The sequence below is a fragment of the Salvelinus alpinus genome, chromosome 11 (assembly GCF_045679555.1).
Source record: "Salvelinus alpinus chromosome 11, SLU_Salpinus.1, whole genome shotgun sequence".
Classification (NCBI taxonomy): domain Eukaryota; kingdom Metazoa; phylum Chordata; class Actinopteri; order Salmoniformes; family Salmonidae; genus Salvelinus; species Salvelinus alpinus.
Window position 1 is genome coordinate 52,135,639 of NC_092096.1, and position 17,181 is coordinate 52,152,819.

General features: G+C 42.6%; 2 protein-coding genes across 3 annotated transcripts; one reads left to right on the forward strand and one right to left on the reverse strand.

Moving 5' to 3' along the window:
- The first annotated feature begins 100 nt into the window (after positions 1-100).
- Positions 101-8,802, forward strand: LOC139534365 (leukotriene B4 receptor 1-like). Of its 2 annotated transcripts, XM_071333462.1 has the most exons (5): positions 101-313; positions 2,110-2,174; positions 6,014-6,579; positions 7,122-7,392; positions 7,585-8,802. In XM_071333462.1, exons 3-5 carry the CDS (start codon positions 6,074-6,076, stop codon positions 7,966-7,968), a joined length of 1,161 nt encoding a protein of 386 aa, XP_071189563.1. In that variant the 5' UTR covers positions 101-313; positions 2,110-2,174; positions 6,014-6,073; the 3' UTR covers positions 7,969-8,802. The 2 variants fall into 2 exon arrangements, with proteins under 2 accessions (XP_071189563.1, XP_071189564.1); XM_071333463.1 differs by lacking the exon at positions 2,110-2,174.
- Positions 8,803-12,594: 3,792 nt separating this feature from the next.
- Positions 12,595-14,953, reverse strand: cbln11 (cerebellin 11). Its single transcript, XM_071333465.1, has 3 exons — positions 14,570-14,953; positions 13,445-13,579; positions 12,595-13,152 (listed from the first exon to the last, which is right to left on the reverse strand). Exons 1-3 carry the CDS (start codon positions 14,790-14,792, stop codon positions 12,866-12,868), a joined length of 645 nt encoding a protein of 214 aa, XP_071189566.1. The 5' UTR covers positions 14,793-14,953; the 3' UTR covers positions 12,595-12,865.
- Between the last annotated feature and the right edge of the window lie 2,228 nt (positions 14,954-17,181).

The window sequence follows — 17,181 nt, forward strand, 5'->3', positions numbered from 1 at the left end:
GAAGGATATCATCGCATTTGAACATGGCCAAATGGGGTGATCGCAGACTTCCTTCCTTATTTTTGGCGATATCATATCCCCAGTGCTTCCCCTCTCTTGCGTTCAAGAACATGATGCAATAATGGCAGAAGGAGTACAAGAGTGAGGAGAGAAGGAAGACTGAGACGTGGAGGCAAATGGACGGACGGGCAGTCAGATAGACGGACAGATAAAACATTTACAAAATAGCCAACAAATGCACTTCCTGTGGATTTGCTCTGAGAAGATCAATGGTAAAACGAAGATAACTCCACAAGTGAACCAGCTCATAAAGGTCAGCGTTGTGAAGTGTAAAGCCAATATAATTTTTTTATATTTGTTGATACAAACATTGTGTATAGTGTCCAGAATGAAACGTTTCGGAGGGGAGGTGTGTTTTATTTTCCCTTGTTTGTGACGATGTGATGTCCATGTGCGTGTATGGCTGTATGTGATGATGTGTTGAAGATAAGTACATGATCTTTGCATGCCTATCAATGCTGAATGGAAATACAGCCACAGGGACCTAGCTGTAAACAAGTCCCTCTGGCCTTTGTCCAGTGCTTATTTGGAACCAGATCTTGCCGGAACAGGATCCGGAACTGTTTCATTCCGGAACCTATTTGCCAGGATCCTTAACTCTGATGGCATGAAAAATCATTTCCACCAGGGGTGCAACTTTCATGGGGGACAAGTGACAGTTTTATCATTGGAATGTGATATAAAACAAGGCAACGGTGTGCTTTAGGACCATGCGGATGCCTCCGAGCGGCCGGGTAGGCTGTTTGGAGTGTTTATCCGACTGGATTTAAGACCACGTGGACACCACAGAGTGGGCTGCCAGGCTGTGTGAAGGCAAAGCTTCTGGAAGGCTGGCTGGACCAGCACAGGAGCGTTGGGTATAGTTCAGTGTACGCGTTGCGCTCTTTCACCGAGTTGTAAAAGGAACAGAAACTGGCTACTCTTTAGTTGACTGATATGCCTTACGCTGGCAAGGTAACTGCTTATTAACTCGACCGAAAAAATTAAACTAGTGTTTATTCGCAGTGCTGAGCTAATATTGTAACTGACATGTAACGTTAGTTAATGTTTCATCCCCTCTCGACTGAGGTGAATGAATAAGCTACACTTCCTACGTTTTGCATAGTACTATAGGTTAATGCCTACCTTTTTAGGAGGACGATTTGCAGGCAGAGACAAATTAATGGGTGATCCATACTTATTGAAAATGAAAAGGCACAATGCTCGCTCACCATAGTAGACTAACCTATGTGCCTGTTGTGTCTTTTCAATCATATTTAAATTTGTTGATTGCACTTCTACTCACGTTGGTTGAGTGCCCTCCACTTCTTTTCATTATCAATATTTATTTGCAGACACTGTAGTAAACTACAGTCTCATCGTATTTAAGTTCATTTCATATTCAAGTTAACTGACACGTGATTCTCCACCCATGTAGGCAGCCTACTATTTCAACGAGACTACACATACTAGGCGTACTTGAACTCTCATGCCCAACTAGGAGAGGTAGGCTACTGAAGGTGAAGCACCGGATTCTGAATGTATGAATAATGCAAAAAATGTGTTTTTAGGCTAACTCGTACAGTAGGTAGGCTAACGTATACAAAGCAGAAAGAGGACCGTTTCAAAATAATCTGTGGGACAACAAAAATATTTTAATCACCAAAGTAGTTGTCTTACCGCCCGCTCCCGCCTGCAGCATGAAAAATCGGGACCTGCAGGCATGCCACGGAAATGCAGCCCTCTAGTGCAGTCAGTACACAACGCTATGCTCATCATGTCTTAAAGGGATCAGATGGTGACAGGGGTCCCAGTAGTGTCAGACAGCCAGGGAAGACCAGTCTACGGAGCTCAGGGGAATTTTGCAGTATATTCAGTGAATGATGCAAAGTTCCATCTTGAATTGATGGGTAGACCTACAGTAGCTACAGGACAGCAGATTACGTTTAAAGCTACAGTCTGGGATCTGAGAATAATGGTCATTTCAATTATTGAACCATTGTTTCTATTCTTGGGTAATACAATGTATAAATGTACACCAAGGTAATTCTTTGTCATGCCTCATTTCAGGAGGATCAGATGGTGACAGGAGTCTCAGCAGCCAGGCAGCTAGGGAAGACCAGTCTGTGACAGAGGTGAGGAGATACAACACTTTCTTCTCTCTGTCCAGTAAACACTGGACAAGCCAGATGCCATTTTAAGCCAGTCTGACAAACTTCCAAAGTTGATTTCCAAACTGTATCGAGGGTTGATAGAGGCTTTTCCCGATGACACAACACAAAAATGCGAGGAAGACCTGGGAGACGCTTCTGGTAATGATGAGAGAATACAGATCTGTTAGAATGCCCGGTCATGTTCATATAATCTCACGCATAAATTACTGCAGTTTAAGACCATCCATAGAATGTACTATATGCCAGTGAAACTGACTGTCATGCACTCAGAAATTGTATTATTCTGCTGGAGGTGTAAAACACAAAAAGGGGACATATTTGCATATGTTATGGTCTTGTGAAGGCTGGCTGAAATCTGTCAACGAGTATGTTCTTTAATCTCAGCAAGTCTACAGATTCTCCCTGTTTTTGTTTGCTTTGTTTGCTAATGTTAATACTGGAGACTGTTGTCTGAAGACACTGTGTAGCCAAGCATTTATAGCGGCTAAGAAATGCATTGCCATTAATTGGAAGGTTGGTTATCCTTCCACAATGTATGGAACAAATGTCAAGTTATGTACAGTATCACTAGATTTGTTTTAAGATTAAGGTATACTGTGCAACTTTCATAAGGTTTGGATGCCTTATATGGAATACTGTACGACAAAAGGAGTCTGTATTGAAAACATGTCCACGTCAGAGGAGATTTAGGCAATCCCTAGCTGCTGGGCTGCTCAGTCCTGGCCTTGGGGGTCTGCTCTACTGTTGTCACTCGCCCCTTGGCCTAACACACCTCTGAAAACAATAATGAATGTTTCACTAAGATCCTAAAGCTGATTGGGGTGTGTTGGGTTGGGGCGCTGCAGGGTGGTGGACCCTTAGGGGCAGGATGGGGTGACCCAGCTATTGTGTACAAGTGAAAAGAGCTCTACAGTACTATTAGGCCTATGATATGAATTATATGGAGGGTACACTGTTTCTGTGTCTTAATGTGTAGGTGTATGTGTGTTTTCATTCTGCTTTTATTTTCCAAACCTTTCCCTTGAGATATAAAAAAAAGATGAGAAGAAAGTTGTGTTGGGGAGAGAACTGAGTTATTGACTAGACTGGTGGTGTTGTGCGTGTAGGCGGCTCGGGTTGGCTGGGCGGTCTGGCTGAAATTTGTTATAGAGGATGTCTTAAAGAAAATCAAAAGTTGTCTTTGTACTTTATTTGTAAGAGTTGTTCATTTGTTAGGCTATTGGTTAAAGGTGCAACACAATACTGATTATTGAATTATCATGGATCTAGTTCAGTCAATCACTTACCTAGCTTGATGACTGTGGGAATTTTTGCTTACTTTTTGTTCTACATAGAGATGGCTAGAAGGGCCATGGGTCGTATTAGATTGTGTAGAAATGCAGGAAATGTGCTTTAGATGCCCCAAAAAATGGGAGGGCCCCCAAACCCCTGCCAAGTTATGTCCCCCTCTGAAAATAGCACTGCTAGGTGATTTAAAAAGTCATAGTGAATTGATCAATAATATAATAATACTCTGAGCAAAAAACGTTTTTATTTTATTTACAATATGTTGAGTCTATGAGAATAGAAAGGTTCAGAACTTTTGTGAAACATCACAGTGCAGTTTAAAAAATATATGGCAAATAGAAATTGTAAAACTGGATGGTGTTCACAGATAGATGGGAAGGGTTGAGTGGAGCTGAAGGATGGGACTAAAAACAAACAAAAGATAACTATTGTAAAATATACTGTGTCCGTAAAATGTATATAGTATGTATAGGCTGGAAGTAGAAGCCTAAGTGTTGTTGTCCATTAGTTTACTCCAGGTAGGGGAGGGATGGTAGGGTTAGAGAAAAATAATAAAGGAAAATATATAAAAGTTTGGACAGTTACTGTTACTGTATATATTTACCCAAAAAATATATGGGGGATTGGAAATGATGCGGACAATTACATTGATGGAAGCCACAATCTATCTGCAATATTAAAGCTGATCTTCCCACTAAAAAAAGGTATATATATTTTTAGCATTATTATGTACCCCCCCACTTATAAAACAAAAGTTGCAGCCCTGATTTCCACTGTTTGCAATGCAAAAATTTGGCTAATTCAAGTTGACTCCTTCCGTCTGAGAGGTGGGGTACTCGGCTGAGAGTCAGACTCGGCCGACGTCATGTGGCCCGAGGCTGGGCCGCCTTCGGCAGTATTACTTATGGCTAGGATGCGGGGATTGAGCTCGGGCCGATTCCGGTGTGAGGTATCTGGCCCAAATGTATTACTTGGGGCTCGGGATGATTGGGGCTACTCTCTGGCAGATGATTACACGGGCTGCTTTATATAATTAACATTTCATAATTTATTTTTCTATATTTTGTCATTGTTTCTGTGAGAAAAAAAAATAGAATTAACATTTAAATAAAATTCTTTAAGAGTCCTGTGTAGTATTTTGATACTTTGTGCAGGGCAATTGATAAGCATTACAGATGCTGGGTCGAGACCCGTGCCGGCCGTGCCCGGGAGACCCATGAGGCGACACACATTTGGCCCAGCGTCGTCCGAGTTAGGGGAGGGTTTGGCCGGCCGGCCGGGATGTCTTTGTCCCATCGCGCTGTAGCGACTCCTATGGCGGGCCAGGCGCATGCACGCTGACACGGTCACCAGGTGTATGGTGTTTCCTCCTACACAAGAAGTTTTGTATGTAGAAAATGTATAATGGTAATATTTAAAATGACTAAATCGGGTATACATTTATTTAAATTTGCATCGGGCCGCTTCTGGGGGAAGTCGGCTGAATTCCGGTAGACGGAAACGGCCCAAGTACATCGGGCCGTTTCCGTCTACCGGAATTCAGCCGACTTTGCCGTCATCTTACCAGAATCTGGATTCTGGGCAGTCATTCATTTTGATTCCGGGCAGAGTCTGACACCTGATTCCTGGGCTGATACAATCAATTGGGCCGATACCTCATTGCTAGCTAGGGTAATCACCAGGCATGCCTACAGTCGGGATTGCATGGCAAATCTGTCAGTCATGCAGCCAAAACAGTTTACAGTTGGGAATGCACGGAAAATCTGTCAGTCATGCAGCCGAAACAGGCCTTTACTGATATTTCAGATACAATCGCGGCAAAAATACAGGTTGGAAAGCAAATGGATTCTGTTGAAAAGAGAAGACTATTCTGTCTGTAGGCTACCAAGTTTTCAACTTCCAAATAGACCTATTGAGCAAACAGCATTGTTTACCAAGTAAAACAAGAGATACGTTTTACCACGAGCACATCGCCAGTGAGTGAGTGAAACTGGAAAGCTTTTCTAGGACTGTAATTTCCTCCTGGTATTGTACAATATGTGTGTCCACACACCTAGGTCTAGGCTATTGATGTATTGAAGACAAGTTTGTTTTTATTGATCTCAGATTCTTAGTTTGTTAGTGTCAAAGTAGCCTGTCATTTTGATTTAAAATTATGTAGAATTGCATGAAATGCGTTTATAAAGGCCACATTTTTCACAAACCCTAGGCTACAAAATGTTTTCCCCATGTGTACAACTTCTGCAAACGCCTTTACTGAACTATGCCAGTACGCAAAAGCAGAGCTTCTGTTTGCTCTTTGTGGTCTAGGCTGGGTAACCATAAAGCACTTTGTGACAACTGTATGTTGATGAAAAAGTGTTTTATGGATACATTTGATTGATACTCTCTTTGGGAATTGTGTAATATCCATTGTTGTCCTCTCATTCTGTGTCTTTCTCTCTTCTATTCATAGAGCTATATTTCATACCATGTGTTCTAATTCTTATTTCTCTGGTCATTCTATTCAACAGTAGTGAGGACTGCTAATCCCGAAGATCTACAAACCACAGATTCTTCAATTCCCTCCCAAAATGGCGTCAGACCTCTCCATCTCCGCTGGCCCCCCAAGCTCCCCTCCACCTCTCCTCTCGCCTCCTCTCCTTTCTCACCTATCAAACCAGATCGGCATCTCCATCCTGGTCCTAGCATTCGTCTTCGGTTTCCCCGGTAACCTGTTTGTTGTGTGGTCGGTGCTGTGCCGTGTGAGGCATCGTTCAGTTACCTGCCTGCTCGTCTTAAACCTCGCCGTGGCCGACGCGTTGGTGTTGCTAAGCTCCCCGCTTTTCCTGCGCTTCCTGGCAGGCGGGCGAGGCTGGGAGTTCGGGGCGGTGGCCTGTAAATTGGTACACTACCTGTGCTGTGTCAACATGAACGTGTCCATCTACCTGATCATGCTGATGAGCTTGGATCGCTGGCTGGCAGTCGCAAGGCCCTTCCTGGCCCAGAGGATGAGGACAAAGAAAACCCTGATGGCCGTTCTACTGGGGATCTGGGTGCTGGCTTTCGTCTTTGCACTGCCCATGGCCTTCTATCGCAGGTGGGGCTGTTTGTATGGGTTGTGTGTATGGGTTGTGTGTATGGGAGAGGCATGAGAGAGAGGAAATATTAAAATACACTTACACGAACAAAAAGGCTTATCATTCTTCAATACTGATCTGAAGATTTTTGTTTGCATTACAGGCTGTTTATTTCTGTAGTTCCCGAGCTCTTAAACACTTCTCTAATAACCTGCGAAGTATGGCTGCAATAAAGACAACCTGGAACACTCCCATTGTCTCAATCAAACAAACTCTCTCTCTCTCTTTTGTCCTTATGCATTCCTCAAGTCACACACTGTGGTCCTGGGGAACATCCATGAGACCCATCATGTCTCCTTCATGTTGTAAAATGTCTCTATCTCTCCCTCTATCTCTCCCTCTATCTCTCCCTCTATCTCTCCCTCTATCTCTCTCTCTATCTCTCTCTCTCTCTCTCTCTCTCTCTCTCTCTCTCTCTCTCTCTCTCTCTCTCTCTCTCTCTCTCTCTCTCTCTCTCTCTCTCTCTCTCTCTCTATCTCTATCTATATATATATATACCTAGTAACCTGAAGCTGCACTTGAACAGCTCTGTGACCGTCTGCATGTCGTACCACTGGAAAAGTGTGGGTCACCAGGTGTTCCAGTACCTGTTTGAGACCGTCCTGGGCTTCTTCCTCCCCTTCACTTTCATCATCGTCTGCTACACCTCTGTCATCTGTGGACTACGCAGGGCCATGTTCCAGCACAAGGGACGGGGAAACCGTCTCATCCTCCTCATCATCGGCACCTTCGCTCTCTTCTGGCTGCCCTACCACGTGGTCAACATCTTACAGGTATGAGAGTTTGCCAATGTATTTCAAGGTACTGCACATTATGAAGCAGTTCATTTGTTGTGTGTCATACAGGTATAATAACAGGTATAAGCCCTATCTGTCTCTCTTGTATCTACCTCTCAACTCTTTGCCTCTCTCTCTCTCTCTCTCTCTCTCTCTCTCTCTCTCTCTCTCTCTCTCTCTCTCTCTCAGGTGATTGGTCTACTTGGTGGTAACGACACTCTGTTTAAAGCAGCCGCGGTGGCCCGTCCCAACGCCACAGCGCTCGCTTTCCTGAGCAGCAGCGTGAACCCTGTACTGTACGTATTCGCTGGCAGCTCCCACATCCGCCAGGCCGGCCTCAGCTTCATGGCCAAGCTCTTCGAGGGCACCAACATTGAGGGAGGGACCTCTGCCTCCTTTACCCGCAGCACAAAGTCCAGCCGGAGTGGTTCCTCAGCCCCACTCAAGCTGGGGCGGTCGGGGAAGGGGAAGGAGGGGGATGGGAATAGTGTGACGGAGCTGCAGGAAGTTGAGGTCAAGGTTAAGTCCAAGCCGGAGCTCAAGACTTTGACATCCAATGATCCGTTGGAGTAGTGTTACTTTTTGTGGCCTACTGTACTAGTCATAGGTTAACCGTATTTAATGTATTTCACAGATCTTTGATACAATTTGTGCTTTATAGCTCGCGTTTGTGGTTGCCTCCATGCAATTTCTGGATAAAAATATTATAAAATACCCTTAATGTTTTAACCTGTTGACAAATTGAGTCAGTATAGCGATTTCTTCAAGGAAGAAGGGAAGGAATTGTTCGAGACACTTACACGCAAGGTAGAGGGGAGAGTGTGGTAATTTGAGCCAAAGGGGTAAGTTGAGCCACCCTTGTTTCTCGGAAACCATACACAAAATTAATAATTTGACCCAATATTTTATGGTGTACGTGAAGGAAGAAACCACATGGGAAAAGCAAGTTAGGTCCAAAAAACGGATTTTCACCAAGTCAAATGAATTTATTGTGTTAGAGTTTATATGATGCTTGTATCTAAACCAAAGTAGATCATTTTCAGATTGTTCTATACATCAGTTTTGGTCTCGATAAGCTTCAACATGAGGTCCTAAACCTAGCATGAAAGTGCATCCTTGTAGTTGTGTGGGCTAATATAGTCAATGTTTGTTTTGGGGTAAGTTGAGCCAATGGCTAGTTGAGCAAATTGAAGTGTTTTCTTCTCATGCGTAATGCAAGGCATTATCACTGGGATATGAGGTAACAACAGGGCCTTGCCTATGTTAAACGTGTTTTAAAAAAGTACAGAAGTGTTTGTTAGGCATTTAGCCTGTGTTAAAATATGCTTAAATTATTTAAAGAGAAAAAAGTGATTGTAATTCTGTTGATACGTGTTTGGGAAATAAAGACAGACATGGTTTTAAAAAGGTAGTGGTAATATTTATTCAGTACAGAATTTTTTAGGCAGCTTTACTTACCACTTTCCTGCGGCTCAACTTACACCATACATACCCAGTTTTTAAAATATTTTTTATACAAGCTATGTTTTCTAAAACTGTAATATTTACATGGATTATGATTATTTACAAGGATATACAACATCCTGAAGAATATAGTGGTGCTGAACTTTGCTAGAAAGAATACTATATTTACCTTGACGGAGTGAAACTGAATGTAAACAATGGCTCAACTTATCCCAATGACTTGAGTTGTGTTTGGAAACTCGAATTTGCACGATGATCTCATTATTATAATCATAGTTAATTATTACAAAATATCTGGGCAGGCGAAGCAGTGTGGAACAGTTGCCAGCTATTGATGCACCATTATTCAAATGCTTTCAACACACAGATTCTAAAACGTCACGTACAGTGACTAACTTCAACAAACATAGCATACTGTAACAAACAAAAACAGAATGCATTAGATAACTTTGTACTTTAGGTGTCAATAGTAAGGGAGAGTGGGGTAAGTTGAGCAAGTCTTTACATTCAGCATCACTACATCAAGGGAAATACTATATTATTCCTAACAAAGATATCTACATATATTTCAGGATGTTTTGTATCCTTGGAAATAACCAGAATTCATGTAAACATAACATTTTTGAAAACATAGCCTTTCCAAAAAAAAAGGTTGTCTCTTGGCACAACTTACACTGGGTACGGGGTAAGTTGAGCATAGGGACAGGGTAAGTTGAGATGCCTTGGGGATAGTGGGTGATGGTGCTGGTAGGTCAAAGTTTAGAGAAGCAGTCAAATCAAATCTTATTGGTCACATACACATGGTTAGCAGATGTTAATGCGAGTGTAGCGAAATAGTTGTGCTTCTAGTTCCAACAGTGCAGTAATATCTAACAAGTAATCTAACAATTCCCAACAACTACCTAATACACACATCTAACAAGTAATCTAACAATTCCCCAACAACTACCTAATACACACAAATCTAAAGGGGTGAATGAGAATATGTACATATAAGTATATGGATGAGCGATGACCGAGCGGCATAGGCAAGGGGCAGTAGGTGGTATAAAATACAGTATATACATGTGATATGAGTAATGTAAGATATGTAAACATTATTAAAGTACCACTATTTAAAGTGGCATTGTTTAAAGTGACTAGTGATCCATTTATTAAAGTGTCTAGTGATTGGGTCTCAATACAGTATATACATGTGATATGAGTAATGTAAGATATGTAGACATTATTATTAAAGTGGCATTATTTAGAGTGGCATTGTTTAAAGTGACTAGCGATCCATTTATTAAAGTGTCCAGTGATTGGGTCTCAATGTAGGCAGCAGCCTCTCTGAGTTAGTGATTGCTGTTTAGCAGTCTGATGGCCTTGAGATAGAAGCTGTTTCTCAATCTCTCGGTCCCAGCTTTGATGCACCTGTACTGACCTCGCCTTCTGGATGATAGCTGTGTGAACAGGCAGTGGCTCGAGTGGTTGTTGTCCTTGATGATCTTTTTGGCCTTCCTGTGACATTGGGTGCTGTAGGTGTCATGGATGGCATGCAGCCTAACACGATGCTCTCGATTGTGCATCTGTAAAAGTTTGTCAGGGTTTTGGGTGATAAGCCAAATTTCTTCAGCCTCCTAAGGTTGAATAGGCGCTGTGGCGCCTTTTTCACCACACTGTTTGTGTGGGTGGACCATTTCAGTTTGTCTGTGATGTGTACGCCCAGGAACTTAAAACGTTCCACCTTCTCCACTGCTGTCCCTAAAATGTGTATAGGGGGGTGCTCCCTCTGCTGTTTCCTGAAGTCAACGATCATCTCCTTTGTTTTGTTGACATTGAGTGAGAGGTTGTTTTCATGACACTACACTCTGAGTGCCCTCACCTCTTCCCTGTAGGCTGTCTCGTCGTTGTTGGTGATCAAGCCCACTACTGCAGTGTCGTTGGCAAACTTGATGATTGAGTTGGAGGTGTGTATGGCCATGCAGTCGTGGGTGAACAGGGAGTACAGGAGGGGGCTGAGCACACACCCTGGTGGGGCCCCAGTGTTGAGGGTCAGCGAAGTGGAGATGTTGTTTCCTACCTTCACCACCTGGGGGCGGTCCGTCAGAAAGTCCAGAACCAGGTTGCACAGGGAGGGGTTGAGACACAGGGCCTCCAGCCTGATAATGAGCTTGGAGGGTACTATGGTGTTGAATGCTGAGCTGTAGTCAATGAACAGCATTCTTACATAGGTATTATTTTTGTACAGATGGCATAGGGCAGTGTGCAGTGCAATGGCGATTGCATCATCTGTGGACCTGTTGGAGTGGTTTGCAAAATGAAGTGGGTCTGGGTGGCTGGTAAGGTGGCGGTGATATGATCCCTGACTAACCTCTCAAAGCACGGGTCGGTAGTCATTTAGTTCAGTTATCTTTGCCTTCTTGGGTACAGGAACAATGGTAGCCATCTTGAAGCATATGGGGACAACAGACTGGCGATGGAAGAACTAAGATATTTTCAGCTTCCAGGAATTGTGTACAGATCCTTGCGTCATGGGGCCGTGCATTATCATTATGAAAAATGAGGTGATGGCGGCGGATGAATTGCACGACAGTGGGCCTCAGGATCTCGTCATGGTACCTCTGTGCATTCAAATTGCCATTGATAAAATGCAATTGTGTTTGTTGTCCGTAGCTTATGCCTGCCCATACCACAACTTCACCGCACCGCCACCATGGGGCACTCTGTTCACAACGTTGACAAGAGCAAACCTCTCGCCCACACAATGCCATACACGCTGTCTATGGTGTCAATTCCGAATTCAAAAATCTAACTGACACGAGATGGTGCGCATGCAAGATGAAACATCATTGCATGAAATGCTGAGACTCAGATTTTTCACTTAGAAATGTACAGTTGAAGTCGGAAGTTTACATACACTTTAGCCAAATACATTTAAACTCAGTTTTTCACAATTCCTTAATCCTACTAAAACTTCCCGGTCTTAGGTCAGTTAGGATCACCACTTTATTTTAAGAATGTGAAACGTCAGAATAATAGTAGAGAGAATGATTTATTTCAGCTTTTATTTCATTCATCACATTCCCAGTGGGTCAGAAGTTTACATACGCTCAATTAATATTTGGTAGCATTGCCTTTAAATTGTTTAACTTGGGTCAAACGTGTCGGGTAGCCTTCCACAAGCTTCCCACAATAAGTTATGTGTATTTTGGCCCATTCCTCCTGACAGAGCTGGTGTAACTGAGTCAGGTTTGTAGGGTTCCTTGCTCACACACGCTTTTTCAGTTCTGCCCACACATATTCTATGGGATTGAGGTCAGGGCTTTGTGATGGCCACTCCAATACCTTGACTTTGTTATCCTTAAGCCATTTTGCCACAACTCTGGAAGTATGCATTGTCCATTTGGAAGACCCATTTGCGACCAAGCTTTAACTTCCTGACTGATGTCTTGAGATGTTGCTTCAATATATCCAATATATCCACATAATTTTCCAGCCTCATGATGCCATCTATTTTGTGAAGTGCATCTGTCCCTCCTGCAGCAAAGCACCCCCACAACATGATGCTGCCACCCCCGTGCTTCACGGTTGGGATGGTGTTCTTCGGCTTACTGTAAGTTGCTCTGGATAAAAGTGTCTACTGAAAAGGAATGAAAAGACCATTTCAGTTTTCCCATAGAAATCAATAGTCCATTTCAGTTTTCACACAGAAATAAGTTGCAATAAGTATTTCAAGAAACTGAAAAACAGATATCAAGCAAGTATTTTTAATATTCCACAAGTGTTATCAGATAATCTGTTTTGTACAGATACTTAGACTCAAGTTACAAATGCTGTTAAACACTCAAATGCATGTAGTTGAAAAATGATAACATTCACAAAAGTAGTGCACTGGGCCTTTACTAGTCCTGAATTAGCAGACCGATTATAAACATCTTCAAAACAGGATATATATATATTTTTTTTTCCTGCATCAGGGTTTTATCTCATGACAAGAGGAAAATGTGACACTGTGCTGTCTGCTTCACATAGGAAAGAGCAGGAAGCCACTGAATGAGCAGTAGTCATATCGCCCATCGATGAAGACCCATGTGTTGATCCAGAGACGCATGTTGACCACTTCTCCCTTCTCCAACTGCAGTGTGACTCCATTGGACGCATGGTCATTCTGTTCCCCACTGGATTGGTATTCGTACACAGACATCATCCTTTGGCCATCCTTGAATATGCTCAGACCCATGTCATGGCCTGCAAAACCATTTCCAGAAAATCTGAAGTAGTAGACCCCTCTCACTGGAGCTGTGAAGACACCTGAGGCATAGAAGGAGTCGATAAATAGTGGTGGCATTTAGCCATTGCTACTAGAGGCTTAAATCAGGTGGACCAGTCGTACGCACAAAGGAACGCTAATGGGTGCAGGCTTTTGTTCTAGCCAAGCAGTAACACACCTGATTCAACTAATCAAACGTATTTATTGAAAATAGTTGATTAGTTGAATGAGATGTGTCATGACTGGCTGGGAAAAGAGCCTACACCTCACTGGCACTTTTCGACCATCCCTGCTATAAATAATGATGTAGATACAGTATGTTCAGTGCGAGACCTGTGATTGGGTTGTATGCACTGCCAATGTTGGTCAGGACTTTTCCGAAAATGAGGTTAGTCTCTGCGTCGATGGGCCCATGGTGTTTACTTTCAGACGACAGCAAGGCTGCAGAGAAGGCTACCTTGGGTTGCTCTGTCAGCAAAGATAGTAACAACAACAACAACATCAATCAACAACAACACAGCAATGAGAACATCATCATCCCTAACAACGGGCAAGTTCGTTTTGCATGGCCTGGTGCCCCAGGTGGGTGGAGATTTCACTTTAGGACTAATGGAATGGTCTAAAATGAGCAAACTCCGCCCACCCGATGCAAAACAAACTCGCGCATTGGTAGAAAAAAGGAGTAAGGGGAGGAGCAAGAAGAGGACTTTCTTATTTGTGAGCATTATTGACCTGTAAAGCATTGGGTAACACTTTATATACACTTATATACATTTATATACGTTGACCTGTAAAGTATTGGGTAACACTTTATATGCATTTTCATGATAATAAACTAATCCTGAGGACCTGAGCCCTAGGATCATGTCTCCGGACTACATGGCCTGATGACTCCTGGCTGTCCTCAGTCCACTTGGTCGTGCTGCTGCTCCAGTTTCAACTGTTCTGCCTGCGGCTAGGGAACCCTGACCTTTTCACCGGACGTGCTACCTTGTCCCGGACTTGCTGTTTTCAACTCTCTCGCTCTCTCTACCGCACCCGCTGTCTCGACCTCTGAATGCTCGGCTATGAAAAGCCAACTGACATTTACTCCAGAGGTACTGACCTGTTCCACCCTCTACAACCACTGATTATTATTTGACCCTGTTGGTCATCTATGAACATTTGAACATCTTGAAGAACAATCTGACCTTAAATGGCCATGTATAATCTTATAATCTCCACCCGGCACAGCCAGAAGAGGACTGGCCACTCCTCAGAGCCTCTAGGTTTCTTCCTAAATTCCTGCCTTTCTAGGGATTTTAGGCTGGATTTCTGTATTGCACTTTGATGACATCTGCTGATGTAAAAAGGGCTTTAGAAATACATTGGATTGATTTGATTGAGTACATGTTTATAAATGCTTTAGAAATGTCTGCTTATAGATGCTCATTAATTGATATTTACAATTTACTGTACCTTCTCTCTCTTTATTCAGCTTATCCACCATAGCTCTCTGCTCTTTCAGGTCTGCCTCTGCTGTATGGAGCTTAGTACTCAGCTCTCCCACCAAAGACCTAAGCTCCTTCAGTTCAGTGTAGACGTTCACCACAGAACCCAAGACCTCCTCTTCTTGAGCCAGACACATGTAGCCCAGCAAGACCAGCCAGACAGTAGCCGTCCTCTTCATCATCATTTTCATTATCCTCTCGGGAGAGACAGAGGGGAGTAGCTCTCAGCGTTTCCTTAGTAATCTTATTCGCTATGATCTAAGAGGGAAAAACCAACCCTTGCTCAGTACTCCTACTCTGAGAAGCTTTGTAAATACTGAGTGAATAGGGCTACAGTTGATCATTAACGCCAGACACATGGATATTGGTGCTCATTGGCTGGCTGGCTTGAACTTGCTCTTTTGCTCTCACTGTCTCTCTCTCTCCTATTGGACTTTCATTTGTTACCAAATTCAGGCTTTTCCAAATTCTGTTCATGATTTCATCACTGTAAGAACAAGTTGAAGAACTAATAAATGCCTACAATGCTGTAATATCAATTAAATTCCAAGTAAATTCTCCACTTCCTGCTTGATTTCCAATCTAATTTGGAATTATAAATTAATTTGGACCCCAACCTCTTTCTCACCCTCTAAAGTTCCCTTTCTCATTGTCTTAAGTGGTTGGGCAGGCGGAGCAGACAGGCTCGTATGTCCGTGTTGTGTCCGGGCATCTTGTCCAAATTCTCCCAATCATAACAGTTAAGATTTTCTGGGCTAACAATGTAAGAAATAATACATAAAAAACTAAATACCGCAAAGTTTCCTAAGGACTAGAAGCGAGGCGTCCGTCTCTGTCGGCACCATCTGGCAGGGAATATAGTACTGAGAGAGGTGAGCTTGGACAATCTAATCTATCAATAAGAGATGAAAAAATATTTTTTAAATAAAACATTTACAAAAGCCCCTGTTGAGGGTACTCCTAGAGCGAGGTTTTCCTTAAGAGGGCCACAGCTGAGGTAACTAGCAGGACTGAGTTGAGTTGATAAGAGTGTTCTTAAGTGAGGTATCCTTGGACATAATTGTTAATTAGCCAGTTGCGGGCAACCAAAAGTCCAGATCCGTGGTACTGGGTTGATTATAGTAGGACTGGTGAGGTTAATGTGTAGAACGAGGGACTAGAGCGCAGGTGATGCCTTGCGAGGGCCTCTGGCTTGGTGGAGTTCAATTATAAGGGAAGACCCCCATGAAATGGACAAAAATGAATGGCTATTTATTGGCATTGGGCGAAACATTTACACAATCGCAAATACCACTCAATTGTGGGGCAATTGGTCCAAAACATATTGCAAGTGGAACATGGCAAATGTCGGGTGTCCCAAAGGGGGCAAGCGCACTCCACCGCAGGATTCTATATGGGAAATGGTCAGAAAGTCAGGTCTCAAGGGTGAAATCAATTTTATTTTATTTTATTTTAAAACCTTGTAAAAAGTGCGTTTTGGACCAAAAAAATTACATTTAAAAAGAAATTATACATATGTAGGAACTGTATGTACATAGATTGAATGCTAGTTTGTCCATAAGGCCTATGTTTTGTCCATTTGCCATATATGATCATAGCAAGTCGGTTACTGGCCCAATGCTCTAACCACTAGGCTACCTGCCGCCCCCAAGTGACATATATAAGTATTGAAAGTACTAAATCAGGATTTTATGTCCATTTGCCATATATGCCCAATAGGAAGTCGGCTTCCGAACCCAAAAGTAAGTGAACCATGTCCAAATGGCATAGGAAATGTTCAAATGGCATACATAAGTATTGAAAGTACTAAATCAGGATGTTATGTCCATTTGCCATATATGATCATAGGAAGTTGGCTTCCAAACCCAAAAGTCAGTGAACCATGTGCAAATAGCATATATAATGTTGAGATGGCCTATATACTGACCAAATTAGATACAGTGGGGAGAACAAGTATTTGATACACTGCCGATTTTGCAAGTTTTCCTACTTACAAAGCATGTAGAGGTCTGTCATTTTTATCATAGGTACACTTCAACTGTGAGAGACGGAATCTAAAACAAAAATCCTATTGTATGATTGTGTGTACCTTTCCAAATCATGTCCAATCAATTTAATTTACCACAGGTGGACTCCAATGAAGGTGTAGAAACGTCTCAAAGATGATAAATGGAAACAGGATGCACCTGAGCTCAATTTCGAGTCTCATTGCAAAAGGTCTGAATACTTACGTAAATAAAGTATTTCAGTTTTTTAAATGGTTTTTGTACATTTGCAATGGGTTGAGGCATACAGGGTAAAACCTGGGTGGTCAGTAACATGCCACCACCCTATGTTCCTGCACTTGGCCATCACCTGTACAGTGCATACACATCCGGCTACAAGATCACTAGTGCTATTCCTTTGTAGAACTCTAGTTAGCCAACTAATAATGTGCATTTACATTAACAGTGTGATCAAAGATCATGATAACTAATCCTGTACCCTTTCGTCTGTGTTGTGGGATGGTAGCTATATCATTCTGAAGAGGTTTATTGTGTGTATAAAGTGCTCATATCCTCTATGGGATCAGTGTCCCAA

Bases quoted from the DNA above. Each gene is read 5' to 3' on its own strand.
- LOC139534365 (XM_071333462.1), top strand. From the start codon at position 6,074: ATGGCGTCAGACCTCTCCATCTCCGCTGGCCCCCCAAGCTCCCCTCCA. The intron at 6,580-7,121 runs GTGGGGCTGTTT...ATATATACCTAG, and splicing joins CCCATGGCCTTCTATCGCAG to TAACCTGAAGCTGCACTTGA. The intron at 7,393-7,584 runs GTATGAGAGTTT...TCTCTCTCTCAG, and splicing joins ACGTGGTCAACATCTTACAG to GTGATTGGTCTACTTGGTGG.
- cbln11 (XM_071333465.1), bottom strand. From the start codon at position 14,792: ATGAAAATGATGATGAAGAGGACGGCTACTGTCTGGCTGGTCTTGCTG. The intron at 13,580-14,569 runs GTACAGTAAATT...CTTTGCTGACAG, and splicing joins GCTGAATAAAGAGAGAGAAG to AGCAACCCAAGGTAGCCTTC. The intron at 13,153-13,444 runs GTCTCGCACTGA...TCTATGCCTCAG, and splicing joins TGCATACAACCCAATCACAG to GTGTCTTCACAGCTCCAGTG.